General features: G+C 36.2%; 1 protein-coding gene across 9 annotated transcripts in view; it reads right to left on the bottom strand.

Annotated features, from left to right (window-relative positions):
* Positions 1 to 825: 825 nt before the first annotated feature.
* The window catches only part of LOC121327814 (dystrophin-like), a 222,876-nt gene continuing 207,060 nt past the window's right edge, over positions 826 to 16,641 (bottom strand). For 3 of the 9 annotated variants that reach the window (XM_041272030.1, XM_041272025.1, XM_041272032.1), the window contains 8 exons: positions 15,414 to 15,479; positions 13,320 to 13,385; positions 11,852 to 12,010; positions 10,381 to 10,624; positions 9,623 to 9,746; positions 7,578 to 7,670; positions 4,417 to 4,448; positions 2,326 to 2,436 (listed from right to left, as the gene is read on the bottom strand). In XM_041272030.1, coding sequence (XP_041127964.1) covers positions 2,425 to 2,436; positions 4,417 to 4,448; positions 7,578 to 7,670; positions 9,623 to 9,746; positions 10,381 to 10,624; positions 11,852 to 12,010; positions 13,320 to 13,385; positions 15,414 to 15,479 — 796 coding nt within the window. In that variant the 3' untranslated portion in view covers positions 2,326 to 2,424. Of the gene's footprint in view, positions 2,437 to 4,416; positions 4,449 to 7,577; positions 7,671 to 9,622; positions 9,747 to 10,380; positions 10,625 to 11,851; positions 12,011 to 13,319; positions 13,386 to 15,413; positions 15,480 to 16,641 lie in introns of all 9 variants that reach the window. The other 6 variants (XM_041272029.1, XM_041272027.1, XM_041272026.1 and 3 more) reach the window with 4 other exon arrangements.

The following is a 16,641-nucleotide window of genomic DNA, read 5'->3' on the forward strand; positions in this document are numbered from 1 at the left end:
GGACAGAGTTGTTGAAGCAGACTCGGATCCTTCAGTAGACTGGATGCTGTCATGAACAACCCTCTCTGTGACCATAATAAAATCTTTAGCTAGCTGCCTGGAGGAAGGGTGGTATGTCTTTGATGCAAGACACCCATTCTTCAATAGCACCCCATGTTTATCAATAATGGAACTTTTTATTACCCAGATAAAGCAGTTAGCCGTCAGCACTGATCCACTGAAGCTAATACATACTATCATTAATCTGTACACAACTTGGATGGTTTGCAGATTCATGGCATTTTGCTGTTGTGTTGATTCTTGATAGATGACTCGAGGTTAAGATGCGATAGAGGCAGAGAGGGTAATTAGCAATAGGTCTAATACATTTTGAATTTCTTATGGTATGACACAGAGATTATTAATCTGAGAACCTTCTCTCGACCGGGAAAGCAGATATTCATGAAACACTGATCTTTTAAATCCAGAGTAAAGACAATCCAATGTAACATAATTGCGTGCTTTATTGGTATACACACAAAGCAATTTATAATAGAATAGTAAGGCATATATTTGGTGGAATTTGATATGTTGTGAAAACAAAACGTAAAATGAGTTGTAAAATTAGTAGTAGATGACAACTTTTGGGTTAAAAGAACACCATATGAGTGATTAAAAATGAAATAACATGCTGCTATGATACACAGGTGGTCAGTTTGACTGTTTATGGTTTATATGTAATACTTTGTGGTTACACACACATATATATATATATATATATATATATATATATATATATATATATATATATATATATATATATATATATGAGAAAAAATTTCAAACCATAATACATAAAGCAAAAAAAAAATTGAAACTCTCAAACCTTTGTTTTAATAGAACAGACTCAACCCCCCTTAAAATAAAAGAATAAAACAAAATACAAGCATCTTAAAACACCACAGCTTGATATAGAAGAAAAAACAAGAAAAAAATAGTAATATCTTAACTGTGGGAGTATAAAGGGTTAAAATGCACGAGACAGGTGTCTACCACTGAGGACATTCATTCTCGAGGCATGGTTCTAAATTCATCTGTTTGTAAATGTATTTGTTGATGGCAGAAACTACATTTTTCGAGCAGGGGTCATGTCATATTAGTAGAGCGTACCATAAAACAAAACTGAGGTAGAGAACGACTGGTGTTCACTTAAAAAAGAGCTTTTGTCAGTCAGTAAACTACCAAGAATGCACCAAAGCATAAAGATAGTCTAAAATGTGAGCTCTAGTGGTTAACCCTTGAAATGCAGCTCATTAACGCAACATTCTACCCATTACACAAACTCAAAACTAGGGCTGGGACAAAGATAGCCTGCATATTCATTAGTATGTTATTATAGTCGTTATTATTAGATTTTTCTAAAACCCATTAAAAAATAAGGGTACTAGAATTCCATTGTCACGCTTGCAAAGAATGTTACAATTATAGTACTTCCCTTTCTACCTTTAAAAAAAAAAAAAAAAGGCAAATCCATGCTTGAAAATAAGTATTCACAATTGCAATGGTTAAAAGAAGTTACTTCGCAACATACCGAGACACCGTGGTTATAAAAAAACCAAACAAAACAAAAACAAAAAAAAAACCACTTTGTTAGTTTAAGTACAATTGCATTATTTAAACTTTAAAAATCTTTCCCTTTAATCTGGCACTTTCCTTGTGAAAGATGTTCAATTTTGAACCTGTCCCAAGCCCTACGATAATAATGATAAAATGATGAAAAAAAATGACAGATGACCGGATGAACAATTTGGTACCATTATAGGATAACTTTTCTTTGATAAGCAAGAAAAATAACACTAATAATGTATACTACTTTACACATTACAGAACTGTAACACAGCAAAACAAATGCATTGCCTTTTAATGTTTAATCTTTTCTTTTTTTGGTTTTTATAAACAATAAAATATGTCTTTTATAAAGCACCCTTTAGTTTACAATCTTTCTTTATAATGGTTACAAATTTTTTTTCAAACATCCGAAACGCGTTCCATACAAAATGGCAAGTTATTCAACTAACAAGATTTTACATGTAGTTATTTTTTTTCTTTTGTACAATTGCATAGAAGTGTAAAACTTGCCATTGTTAACAAAACGATATCAGACTTAGGAAACTACTGAAATCTACAGTTTTATTACCACTATCCTTCACAAAAATATAGATCTTTTTCTTTGTAAACGTTTACAATCCAATCCTTTTTTTGTTGTATGAACTATTATAAAAAAAAAAAACAAACAAAATAAAAACAAAAAAAACATGCTTGATATTCAGAATTCAGTGTTGCAGGAAAATGCTAAATGTTAATCCAACCCCTCGTCGTCTGTCATTACTGTCACCAAGGACTCCATTGCTCGGCCCAAATCATCTGCCATGTGAAAGAGGCTTCCTACATTGTTACCTGCATAGAAGAGAGAAAAAGAAAAAAAAAGAATTAGTAAGTATAGGCCTACAACAGAAAACCCAAGAGCAAACCTAGGGAGGTAGTCCTCATAGTCTTTCTACTGGACCATTATGGACACATGACGTTAACTTTGACAGGATTTGGGAGAGGAGGAGAAGCAAATATGTGGGTAAAATATCAGAATTTATTCCTGTACTTGTCTAATTCACCAGCCTTACTGGAATCACAAGAGCCACTGCAGTGTCTTCTGGTTTTAATAAAAACACTGAACCACTGATGGGCCCCCTGCTGTGAATCGAAAGTCAAACCCTCTCAGATAAAATGACATGACCACAGAATTATTTTGAAGCTACCATTTCAGAAATTGTAAGCTGAAACGGGATGCTTGCAGTTCTACACATCAGGACTGTTGCAGTAAGTTCTGGTGCACTGATCTGTGCTACAGTTCAAACTTCATTTTTGATTGTAGTTGTTCTGATGTTTTTGAGTAATAAGGGTTGGTTAAGTTTTACAATGCTGTGTAATATTTGCACTTCAAGGTCTTGAGGTACTGCACTGATTTACCTTGTGTTCTGCACAACCAGAACACATTAACTGTGAAGCCAGTATGAATCACCACAGCCTTACAGTAGGCCTTCTAAATTTAGATACTTGCACCAGCATTAGGCTTTACAATATTTGTAAGCTCTCTTATTGAAAATATCAACATAGAGCAGACTATTATACCAGCAAATGTCTTTCTTGTGGGGTCTACTGCATCAAGCAAGCTGAGGCCACATTAAAAAAGGATCTAACTATGCAAGCGGAAGCCATTTTTACATGCATTTATGAAGCAATGCTACTAATAGTCCGATCCCTAAAGCACTGCAAGCTACTTCTGAAATTGTGTATAATGATGCATTTAAACAGATGGCTGCACACAACCAACGGCACAACATGCTGTAGAGTGCATTTAAAAAGGGAACTTTGAGTGAACTAGTGCAGAGTAGTAATAAAATGAAAATGATTTCTTAAAATGGAACAGCATTGTTGCTTGACCACCTACAGTTTTTAGGAAAAATAGAAACTAGCTACCTTGGTGCTCTAACACAAGTCAACTTTGCTATTCAGTGCAATTCAGTTTAATATAGCACCATCTGTTTTTTTTTTTTTTATTGGAATAATTTTTGATACAAGCATGTGTACTTTGATAATATAAGGGAGCTGATTAATGTGGTAATGAGCAGTACTAGGTCCAACTGCAAGTACACATCATTAGATGTAATTGTTTCACAGCAGGGAAGTAAAATATCACTTCTGTAAAACAGACTGGAGACAACAACATTTAGCATCTTCCGCAGCAAAAAGACCAAACCCACTTCTAAGAATACTGCATCTATACCCAGCCTTGATAAAAAGAAAGCAACCAGCAATCCAATCAGGAACTAAAACATTCTTGCTTTAAAATGTTCCACAGTATATATATATATATATATATATATATATATATATATATATATATATATATATATATATATATATACATGGTTACCATCTGTCAGGCAACACTTTCTACAAGACTATATAGTAGAGTGTAAAAAAATAAAAAAATAAATAAAAAATACAGATGAATACCAGTTTCAGTCAATGATGAAACAAAATCTTCAACATGTTTTATTGATGCCGTTTTAAACTAGACAAACTTCCTTAAACTAAAAATCCCTCTTTACAACCTCACCTACACCAGACTCGAAAAATATGTACTTCAGGTATCTGGTTTATCAAAATCAACCCAGTTACAAACAAAACAATCAGGCCTGATAGCCGTTCTTACAAGTGGGTGCGCTGCAAACGAAAGCAAATGGCAGACAGTAAAGCGCACACACACACACACACACACACACACACACGGACAGGGTACTAGACAATACAAAGGACAGACGTGGAAAAGCAGAGGCTTTGTTAGGGTGCCTGTCAGGGAGCTGGGCTCTCACTAACCTCTCTCATTGGTTTTCCAGGAGCACTCCTTCCTTTCAGGGAGATAGAAAGGGGAGAGAAGACATGGAGGCAGGGAGAGAGGGAAGAGAAGACAGGGAGGGAAAGAAGTAAAGACAGAGGGAGGGATGGAGGGAAGAAAAGACAGGGAGAGTGGGAAAGAAAGAAACCAATAAATAATAACACAAGTAAATAAACTTTCACAAAAGAATGAGAACCAGGCATGCTCACAAGATGGGTAAATCATATAAAATGTTTTTAGGAGTCTAAAGAGCAGAAAAACAGATACAGAACTCTTTTCAATGCCAATATGGACTCGTCAAGGTACTGGTTTGTGGTCAAATTACATCAAAGTTGTCATATTTCTGGTCACCTGAGGTTCATGTTGATATCACTTGTCATTTTTGTGAGTCAGTTTCTTTCAATGGAGATTTCGTTCAGATATTTTTTTTTAGATCAGAAGCAGACAGGACACCAATAAATTGAAAGACAGTTTAAGCCCCCTGTATTTGCACACTATTATTATTTTTTTGTCTATATCATGCGATGTGTGTTGTTTATCACTGTTTATTACTGTCTCAACACTGAGGTCAGTATAACAATGGCCACTAGGGGGTGTGCATTGGTAATTTGTAACCCCTGAAAAAGTCAGTTGGAGAAAAGATTTGCCAACGGTAATAAATCGTGATTAATGGGACAATAAATTATATATAAAATATCATATAGGGTGCTGTATGACAAGCTGATATCTACTCGACAGACAGTGACTACTGGCTCCTCTGAATTTGTGAGGGTGAAAAATCAGCTTGTATCTTTCACAGCACCCTATACCATTATGTTTTATATCTGATACAAACAAGCATATTTTCACCCAGAGCAGTCAGTAAGCCAACCTGTTATAACCCTGTGCTCTGAACAGAGAGCAGGACGGGGGATAGACAGACTAAAAAAACAGACTGGCAAAGGAACTTAAACAGCAGAGTTCCTTCAGTACTTCACACTTCATATTGGTGCTAAATAGCTGTAAAGCATTTTTTAATTTCAATTCAAACTGCAAAGTCTTGGTGCCACATTCCAAAACCTTATATCACATTCAGGCAAACAGCAAAAACAGGGAGGCTGGTTCCTAACATTTAAAGATGTGAATGATGGGCTTCAGGACAGACAGCTTTGTAATGTTTTTTTTTTTAATAACAGTTACTCTGGGTAGGCAAACTAAGTATTATGTTTGGAGAACTTAATGCACCTGACAGCCTGGGTGAATTTATGACCTTGCCTGCAAAGAACAGTCACTCTTGCATAGATGTTATGCATCACAAAATAAAAGGGAATTTATTTTATAAAGTCACACAAAATGATCTCAGTAATGTGCTCTCTGGAGTGCAGTACAATTCCGGTCACCAGAACCGAATTAATGTCAGTGCTCAACAGCCATTTACAATTTGCTGCACTGCATACCCGAATACAACTCTCGATTATTATAAAGAGTTGTATGCTGACATGCACAGTTTACAAGACTGACAAAGGACACTATCTTGTAGCAAGTGTAAACAAAAAAGGTTTCTGGAATAACACAAATTGTACAGACAAAGTATAATACATTAAACGTTAGGTCATTATCATAACCCTGGTTCCCTGAAATAGAAATGTAACCATTACCAAAAGGGAACTGCCAAAATGGAGCCTTAGTAATATTTACTGCAACTTTATCTGATTAAGACTTACACATCAATTTAGTTAGCATTTGTTCACTGTCCAGTCTGCACTGTACTTGCTAGAGCAATAACTAACATAGATTGATTGTTTTAGATTTTTAGAGCAACTTCTGAGGGGTGAAGGGATGCTGCAAGTAACCATGGAAACCCACTAATGGGAATGACTAGTGCAAGACAAATCAGAAGTTCAGGCTAATTTGATAAGGTCAAATGAAAAAAAAAACAACAAAAAACCTATAAAACTTAATTTGAGCACCAGCACTCAGAACAAGTGCAGAGATCATAAGAAGATGTGAAAAATGTCTGAAAGTACTTATTTAATTTGCTGTTCATGTCCCATGCCCCAAAAATCCTTACAACAACAAAAAATTCCCACATACAGTACATACACATGAGGAAATCTGCATCCTAGAAGACACAAAAGGGTACAGTCTGTGAGGGAGTGAAAGCTCAATCTCCTTCAGTCCTTGGTTCACTTCCAGTTTTGAATTAGAAACCAACCACAAGATGTGGCAATCCAATGTTTTTTCTTTTTTAGCTGTATTGTTGTAATGTTTTTTTTTTTTATTTCTTTTTTATAGTCTGTAAAACCGCAGCCAATTACAAGTGTAAAGTAAGCTCAGTGTTGACATTTAACAGTACATTTCCTCCGAGTGTCAGACCTTTTGACTTGCTCATCTGGTTTGAATTAGCACAGCAGCTGGTTTATTGAGCTCTAACAGCTGTGGAATGCACCTCGAACTCCACACACCAGCCACAACTGCTGCAAGGTTTCACTGAGTAACACTGCAAGTTTAGATGGCCAGGAGAATTTACACATATATACAGTAAGTGCTCTTTGTCAGTTGCTATTCAAAAACACACATCTGCCCACTTCTAAAACACAAACTTCGATTTAAACAACTCCTGTGAGAAATGAAAATCTGCTGTAAATTATTTTGAACAGCTGCATTCAAAACGATGATGCTCCAAAACAAATTAAAAAAAAAATAAAAAATCAGAAATGTGAACAGCTGCTGTATCTTTTTATATAAAATATTCTCTGATAGTTTTGTAAGCAGTATAAAACAGTGCTCAGTGATTGAAGAAGACAGAAGCACTGTGTGTTCAATGGGATAATGTAGATATACATCATATTTAAGTGCCTACGCTGTTTCTATAGCTTGCATTTATTTATGACCGACAAACATCTAAACTATTTTTTAGGTTCTGGATAATTTTGCCACTCAGTCACTGCGAGTGTTCCCAATTGAACTGCAGAGTCATAAATCAAGAACAGAAACGAAGGATCAGCAGTATATTACGAGCAACTGAGGCATGCAAACATATATTTAAATCTCTGTGCAGACTGTGTGTTCAGATGATAGCATTTCCTAGTCTGGCTATTAAGCCTTCTCATGAACATACTATTAGAAGTGGAAAGCCAGCTGCTGCTTTGAAATCGCTCACCTCTGGTTGTGGGGAAAGAGTTGTTGAGCTGCTCCATCACCTCCTCGAGACCTGTGCTTGCGTCCTGGGGCGGGCTCAAAAGGTTGTCATCACCTTATGGAAAGAAAAGCAGACCGTCTCAGTGATAACGCAATAAAACAATTCAGCACAATGCAAACAAAAAACTAAATTTAAAATCACATCACAGGGTTTAGAAACAAAGCATTTACTTTGATTTTTTAAATACATTCTCCTCTGTTTTACAAAGACAATTTTTTTCTTTCTAAATCAAAAGACAATGTTATGCTCAGAGACACAAGGTCTGTCTCTCACCTCAACAGAAAAGAGAACACATGCTTGCATATTAAATATGCATGTGGTTTTACAAGAGAGATGTTTCTAGAATTTCCTGGGGAGCACCTGGGCACCCTTTGTGGATCCTGATTTCAGAATCACTATATTGGGGCACCTTTTACTGACCGTCATCCTTTTCATCTCTGTGATGCACTTAGCATGAAGACATGGCAGTTGATCCTTACCAGGTTACAGTGAAACTCTCACCTATTGCTTTTTCAAAAAAACACCCTTACAAATAATAATTCTACCATTTATCTTTCTGATTAAAAAAAAAAAAAAAAAAATCTATATAAAATCCTTCATGCCCACTTTTAGAACACCGCAGGCCTTCCCTTGCTAAAACACTGGTAAGTCCCAAAGAGATATTTAATCGTGTTTAAGGTATTGAAACTACACATGATAAAACTGCTCTGATATTAATGTCTTCTGAGAACCAAAATATCTATATGGAAGGAAGGTAAAACACCATTGGGTGTTGCTTTCATTGCAAGCACCTAAAGTCTTTATTAACAGTCAGTAAGTCTAGATTTCTGCGATACATGATCACAAACTGGCATCTCGCAGATTTTGGTACATTTTTGTAAACCATGAGTTTAGCGTTTTATCTTGAAATTTGCATTCCTTATGGTTTGTTTGTGTCAGAGACATGTTTTATCGCTTTCCTTATTAATTTATACACTAAAGCTGACAAATGGAAAACAATGTAATGAAATGAAGCATAGAAAGGTTTTAATCATATTTGCTGGTGCAAAATTATACAGAAATGCATCTGGCAAAGTGAAATTCTCTTCTCCATCGAGGTCAATGGGTGCACCTCTAATATCAACAGGATTGTGTTCTTTTCCATGTTCAGAGCATGGCGTGAGAAACCGTAGCCAGTAGTTATTAAAAACACTATCAAAAATTAGTAGGCCACCAGATTCAATTTCTTTAGATCACTGAACTAAATCATACTTAAATTATAGTTTTACCAGCTTTTCATTTTCTGTATTAGCGAGGTGACATAACTTGTTACCCTAATCTGTGAAAACAAAATATAGCATCTGCAAGCTTCTAGTTATTAAAAAAAAAAAGTATAGTAAGAAGTGTACAACCACTGCGTTTATCGACTGAATTCAAACCTGCAGTAGGGATGAAAGAGGTGTGCAATTTCAGCAGGTTTTCTGTAACTGGGTCCTGTTTCAATCTGCTATATTCTTCAAAAAACACTTTTCAGAAAGACAAAACCAAACACACTCTTCTGATAAAACATTTAAGAATACACCTGGGTGGCTTCTAATTGGTCAATGTATTGCAATACAAAATATATTGTCTTTTCTTTATATTGCGTTTGTTAAAAATGCATATGAGGCTGCAGTTAGAGAAAGCAGTGGGGTACAGGAAAATGTAATGAGGTACGGAACAGAAAAGCCAGATCACTTCTTGTTTTTTTTTTATTGCTTTTTCTGCAATGATTTAGAGGACAGATCTCAAAACACCACTACACTAGAGCACTCATTTTGAAAACAGCTTTGAAATAGACTTTACAATTGCAAGTGTAAAAAAAGTTGTCAGGATGTTAATGAAAACATTAAAATTACAGGTATGTTATTTAAACAGTTGTAGCAACATGGGGGGATATAAAGCTGTATTTTTTCAGAACCCCGATACTTTCTCGAACTTCTTACTGGTCAGCTCGCTATGTAAATGTAGTTCAGAAGAATTCATACCCATGGTTTCTGTAGTCTGGCTGCCAACCACACGGAGCAGCATCGGCTGACTGCTGTCCGATCGCTGGGAGGAGGTAGAAGGAGAGGAGACTGTAGTACCATTGACCTTGGCATCTGCCTGGGGCTGAAACAAAATGAACAATTACTATCACACCTTCATCGCAAGTCCATTATAGATAGGCTGGATATACTGCTCAGCAGAATTTGTATAAAGTACCGGCTTATTAAGATACAGGACATGTTTATTCCTTGGATGTCTGTTTGTACTACACATATTGATAGGGAAAAACGGAATGAAAAACATTTTTAAAAGACACTGACTTTTGCCTAGGGCTTTGGTTACTAGCAGGTCCACAAAGAGCATTTTAAAATGTACTTTACTTTATAGTGCACATAAAAGGCAATGCTCACGGCCATAGCAGACTTAATAATATTAATTTTTTTTTTATAATTAGCGCCAATTTAGAACCACTGAGGAAAAAGGTGCAATGCAACTTTGTGTAGCACTACTATTAAAAACCTACTTCAGTCATTTGAATTTGGACACAAAAGGTATCCAATGAATACAAAAATCAGTGGATCTAAATCCCACCTAACAGTGATGATCTATTGGTGTATTTCTTTCTCTTCTGTCTGTAAAGCATGAAGCCACCAAGAAGGGATCTATTTGATCAGCTGCTGCTCAGATCGCTGCACAGCAGTGAACACCACCCCGAGCAGGCAGGCACAGCCCGCTGAGTGACACCCGGTACAAATACCTGCTCCAGCAGCTGTCTCAACCTGTGCAGCTGGGACTCAAGCTGCTTGTTATGATCCTCCAGGATCTGCATCCTGGCCTCCAGGCGACCCTTATGCTGGCGGAGCAGTTTGGCTTCTGCAATGAGCTCGGCATCTCGGGGGCTCTGGGGGGAGATAGGCATCACCTCAGGTGGTGAAGGCAGGGGGGATAGCCCCTTGTGATCGTGCGCCTCTTTCAATCGGTCATACTCGGACTGGAGATTTCTGTTGGAACAAACGAAAAGAAACAGGTCACTGTAGCTGGCTACAGAAGAACTTCTCTGTTTGGCATGCGCTACTATCAAATCCAAAGAATGCGGATTTTTGGAATGAGAAAAAAAAAAAAAAAAGGTTTAGCAAATAAGATATTAGCAAATTATTATTTCACCAACATTTTTTCTTTGCTCGTTTTCTTGTTTGTTTTCAGTTTACTATTTAATGACTACTTAAAGTTCAGGCAGTATACTTGTAATATATTTTTAAATGGGATTTAAAAAAAAATTTAATGGCATCCTTTTATGTTTGTTGCTATTGATCCTGCTCTTCAGAAACATTTGGAAATGGGGTTGAAACCTTAACTGCCGTCTGTGTTGATAGTTTTTGAAGCTTGTTTTTCTTTGACGAGATTTGAAGTGCTTGCTGAGCAGTTTGGAAAGATAAGTGATGCACTAAAACCCACTAAGTTAAAACAACTTTATGCACCTGTTGCAACAAGTAGATCACAAACACTGAATATGCTATAGAGCTTCAAAATGTATAAAATCAGCCATTTGAAACAATTACATTACAGCAGTCCTGAATTGTTGGTCAGCTCAATTTTACACCAAATTGAAGTAGTAAAAAATCCTAACAAGGCCTTCTGAAAATACACATGGGTATAGCAATTAAATGTTTAAACTTCATTTGAAATGCATTTACATTCAGATTTCTTGATAGCTATCTTGTTCCAATTGTGCAAGTAATGCACCTACAGTAATTTTCTGAATAGACCAGCCAACTGGGCTCTCTGTCTATCATTTTGTGAGAATTCAATTTTAATTAATTATAGTGTACCTCTGTAGTGATCTTAACTGTTGTTTAAAATACTTCTTATAAATGACCTAGCTTGCAATACATAGTGCGAAATGGTCAAATAAATCCTATGCAACAAAATAATTTAACTTGACAACAGAGAACAAATAATCCCCTGTAAATACTGCCTTTTATTTAGGCATTCACACAGCAACATTTAGACTTGAACTATTCTGGTATGTGATCAACTATGGATACTGCCGGTAAAACAGGAACAATGGCCACATTGATTAATGGTCCAGAATTTAAATAAGAAAAAACCCAACAGTGACAAAGAAAATATGAAGTGCATAGAATGCAGGAGCACTTCGAGGTGAATAGAGCTTGGTGTGTGTTTGGGGGGTGAAGGGGGGCAGTGAAGTGAACAGCAGCAAGTCTGACCTGTTTTCTTCTTCCAGGTCATTCAGGACCCTCTCAAGCTCTCCTCTCTCCTCGCTTTCCAGGGACATGAGGATTTGGGCCGGGCTGCGAGGCTGGCTCAGTGGAGACTCCTGGTTCAAACTTTGGCAGTAGTGCTGGATTAGCAAATGTTCATCATCACTGCAAGGAATGAGAAAAGCATTTGAATTCACCAATTAACCCCCCCACATAAATATATCAAATCATTTTTTTTCTTAAAACTTGCATGCTATTCGCTCTCCATTTCTCTTTCAGTTGCCTAGCATCCACACTAAACCAAGTGTTGGCATCTTTTTTTCACCATCTGCCTGCCCAAGGCACAATAATGGACATATGTTCTGCCTTTTTAAAATCTCATCCATGTGGTGTAGCTGCACTCGTGGCATAGCATGGATTCCTTAACCTTGTAGTCTGCTGTTTATTCATAATACATGCAGGTTCTTAAGTTATTTTACCCCCTTGTTCAAAAACGGCTTTAACAAGCCATCCTACCAGCTACTTAGTTTGGAAGTAGTCTTTGTCAGCTGTTTATAAAACAATCCCTTATCTAGCTTAATAAGAAATGTAAAAGGTAAATCTTTGATTTGTTTCTGGTATCAACCCTAGCTGTGTAACAAGACAAAATACGTATTAGATAGATGGTGTGTCCATATTACAAATAGTTTCTTCCTCTTTTTCCATCATTAGTCTTAACTGAGAAAAACGTTCCTTTGGATAATTTTAAACACAAACATTTTCATGTTCCAGTTTCTTAACCCAAGAAGCTGTTGCTTTTCGGGGGGGGGGGTGGGTTAAGATTAATTTTGTCGAAATTTCGTATGGGACATATAATGCACAGTGTGTAATGCTAATCTCTCAAAACAGCTTTATTACAATTTTTTTAAACTTCACAGCACAGCCCTATTTGACTTTGCTACCTCTTTTAAATTTTCTTTTTTTAATTATAATAAAGGCATGCTTGACCTACTGGGTTAAACTTATTTCACAGCTTAGTGTTTCAACATAGTACATATTGTGTAATTTATGAAAATGTATGATTCAGAGCAACAGTTGCTTTTATTTAAGAATTTAAAGATAATTAACTCTTTTAATATATTTTTCCAGGAATTAAAAATAGAGGTATCTCACACTTTCTTGCTTCCACACTGTTTTAAAGAAGTAGATAAAACTAGAAATAAGATTAGTTTAAAAGGCATACCTTTATTTGTCAGAAGCGCAACTCTTTTATAGTGTGCATGGCACTACATTTTTATAAAAACAAAGGCTGAAAAATGTCTGTTTCTGTGAGCAATTGCAAAGAAAAGGCATAGGGCTGTATGATTGACTGTGCCCTTCAAGTGCAGTCAAAAGGCCTGACTAAGTAATACATAGATCGGAAATGATCGCCAAGATCCTTCTCAGCTAAGTATTGAAAACATACAAGCAGACAGACAATTTCTGAAGAACCTACATGCTTTCGTTGGGTGAGATGCTGTCATTGAGATAAGATCCATTACGGTTCTCCATTTCTGCTAGCCTGTAGGGGAAAAAAAAAAAAAGACAAAACGATTAATTAGAAGAATAAATTAAGACACCGTTACTGTGTGTGCGTGCGTGCGTGCGTGCGAGAGTGAGAGAAGGAATTTTAAGGACATGCATTTCTTTTCCTATATGCTGCTTGATCGACTGGGCTTGAATTTCTCCATTTTCAAAAGCCTTTACTCGTTAAGACAGCTCACCAGCCTACAAAACCATATTCAAAGAGGCCCATTTGGCATTTAGCATGGAATCCCACAAGCCATTAAACTAATATCTGTACTGAAAAAATAGCAGCTTTGAAATTGCTGCTTTACAAGACCAGCGTTTATTTTGTTATTTCCACAAGCTATCTCACACAGCTGGAACTCAGCCAGGGACCTCCGATATCAATAAACATTACATATTCAATGTGCAAGCTTTTACCAATACAGAGTGAGGAAGAAAATAGGCTGTCCAGTTGAGGCTCTTCCATTAAATGCCTATGGGATTATTATTATTATTTATTTTATTTTTTTTACATTAAGATCACCATTTTTCCTACCTGACCCAGGGGGCAGCAGAGCCAATTTAACACTTCCTGGAGAATCCCCAGCGAAAGCCGACAACTTTCAACTAAAAAGTTTCTAGATTGTTTTAAACCAGTATTATAATATTTCACAACTAAGTTATAGTTCAATGTTTTAGAAAAGTATAATGAGAAAAAAAAAAAAAAAAAAGTCCTGGTATTGTAAATGCAAATTGAGAATTGTTTTTACTGAAATACAAATTATATTTTAGTTTGTATTCAATTCAGTGATAGAAAGGCACTGCGAACTTTGATTACAAAAACCATTTAAAATAAAATGGGGGGGGGGGGGGGAACCTTCCATTGAACTGCATTACATGATCATAATGTATTTAACATGCTCGCTTATTTAATACTGTATTTGATGGTTGATTTATATATGAAGGCACAGTAAATGGTACAACACTTCAAAGTAATATATATTTACAGCAGTGTACATAATAAGTTTTCAACCAGGCAAATATAAAGATTTTGAAAAAGTACATTGTTAAATAAAGTGGGCTGGAAACCCATTCACTGACGAGCTTAAAATTGAATGTGCTTTAAAAACATTGATGAATGAAACAAGTGTTTTTGCTTCTTTTTTCCCCTCTTTTTAAATGAAAGTATTATACAGTATATTACCTTGTGGAATACTGGACATCTGCTATCTTTTTTATTTTTTTATTATCAAAATAGTTGTTTCATTTTCTATCAATCCCGACACTAAAAACCAAAGCAAAACGAAATGACTGAGTGCTCTGAAGACTAAATTAGTTTATATAAAAATGTTTTTAACTTTAGAACTGAGCTGTATGTTCTGTGCCATTTACATTTTGGTTCCCTGGCTAAGAAAGTAAACTCCCAATACCTAAAGGATTTTTTTTTTACTCTCACTACTCTGTTATTTTCCCAAAAAGTTACTGGAAGGCCAGCCACAAAACTGCTTTCCAACAGTACAATAGGGAGTTCTAGGGCGTGTGTACCAGTACAATAATCAACCAGCAGGGGTTAGCATTACTGTAATTAAAAGTGTATACACTGCAGTGTTCCCGAGGTAAGAGTCTGATAAGTCTCAACAAAAAGCCTTTAATATATGCTGATAGCATGCTCCCCCATTGCTACATTATCTTATCACAGTAACCTTTATATTAATGTTTTTTTAACACTAGTCAAGGTCATATACTGTAGAAGCATGGTTCACACTAGAATGAGTAGTTTATTTATTTATTTTTTTTACTGTGAATTTTCCCCGAGGATGTATTTCTGTCGGCAACATCCGACTTTCTCAAACATTTTTTCATTCTAGCTAGTCCCCCCCCCCACCACCACCACCACCACAATCTTTTTTTTTTTTGCGTTTGATTGCCCTCCCAGCTAAAAAGGTTAAATTGAACGTCCCCCGAGCCAAATGATCCAAAAGATACATAGAAAACATAATATGCACGGAACGAGTTTAAGAATAGCATTCAAGTAGCTTACCTGCTAGCATAATGCTCAATTCGTGAATGCGTATCATCGTGTGACAGTTGTGGTGAAGAGGCAGGGCTGTAAAAAAGAAAAAAAGAAGTCTTTGAAAAAGACAAGAAGGACGAGAATTAGCATGTGTAATGGGTTTTGAAATCACACTGCAGCAGGTCTTTCCTTTGGATTCGGCCCACAGGAACATAATCATCATCTCTGGAGTAACTACAAATCCCCCATTGATGGCTTTCTAATGGTCATCTTGTGATACGCTCCTCTAATAATGATAATAGACAGTTATTAAGATTTGTTTTCAGATGAAGATAAAAGCACAAAAGGTTTGTAGATTATGTGTGTGTTACCTACTCCAGGGCACTAGACTGCTGAGTTATTTTTATTGATTGACTGGGTAATTTGTGGCTGATTGTTAGAGGGGTGCTGAAATAGGTCCTTGGCAGCTGATATTCATGCTTTAGGTTCCACGCACCGAAGCAATTCATTCACATACTTGAAACAGCCTTGTGCGTATTTACAACAAGAATCAAGGTGAAATACTGCTTGAACTGAAAGGACCACTTCTGTATTCACTCCGCTCTTTGATTATGGACATTGTCTATTTGTCTGGCTTGACTACTTTATTGCCTAGAATGGACTGAGCAAGCACCAAACTGTGCCTGCGATTTTTTTTCAGACTCCAGTAACATTAAAATTGACTTGCATTTATTTATTATATTTTGACACACTAAAGATAACAATTCAAGACATCATTCCACTGTATATTACATATTTAAAGCCTTGGTTCTGCAGCTCTAACACAACAAGGTCAAAAAGCCCGGATAGCAATCAAATCTACAGTCTACTTAACATTTTACTGACCTTGGCTGTCAGGTGACTGGAAAATTCAAACATGGAAATGCAAGAAAAGCTATTGTATTTTATTCAGTTACAGCAGACCTCCTGCAGTAACTATGGCTACTTAAAGAACGTCCTTGTAAATGACTTCTTAAATAAAAATATAACATGTAAAATAAAAAACAAATCACTTGGTAATGAGTCCTTCCTGTTACCCATTTCAGTTGTTTTTGCAATTCCAGTACTGTAAATAAAGTTTGTTGGGGAATATAAAAAATGCATAGCCCTGGAGCAAAGGAGCAGTGAAAAAGATTGGCTTCCCTCTGACAACAAACTTTATTCACACTATAGAAATTACACAACAGCTCTGGAAAACGTTTCTGTACCTTATTAA

The sequence above is a fragment of the Polyodon spathula genome, chromosome 15, assembly GCF_017654505.1.
Source record: "Polyodon spathula isolate WHYD16114869_AA chromosome 15, ASM1765450v1, whole genome shotgun sequence".
Lineage (NCBI taxonomy): Eukaryota > Metazoa > Chordata > Actinopteri > Acipenseriformes > Polyodontidae > Polyodon > Polyodon spathula.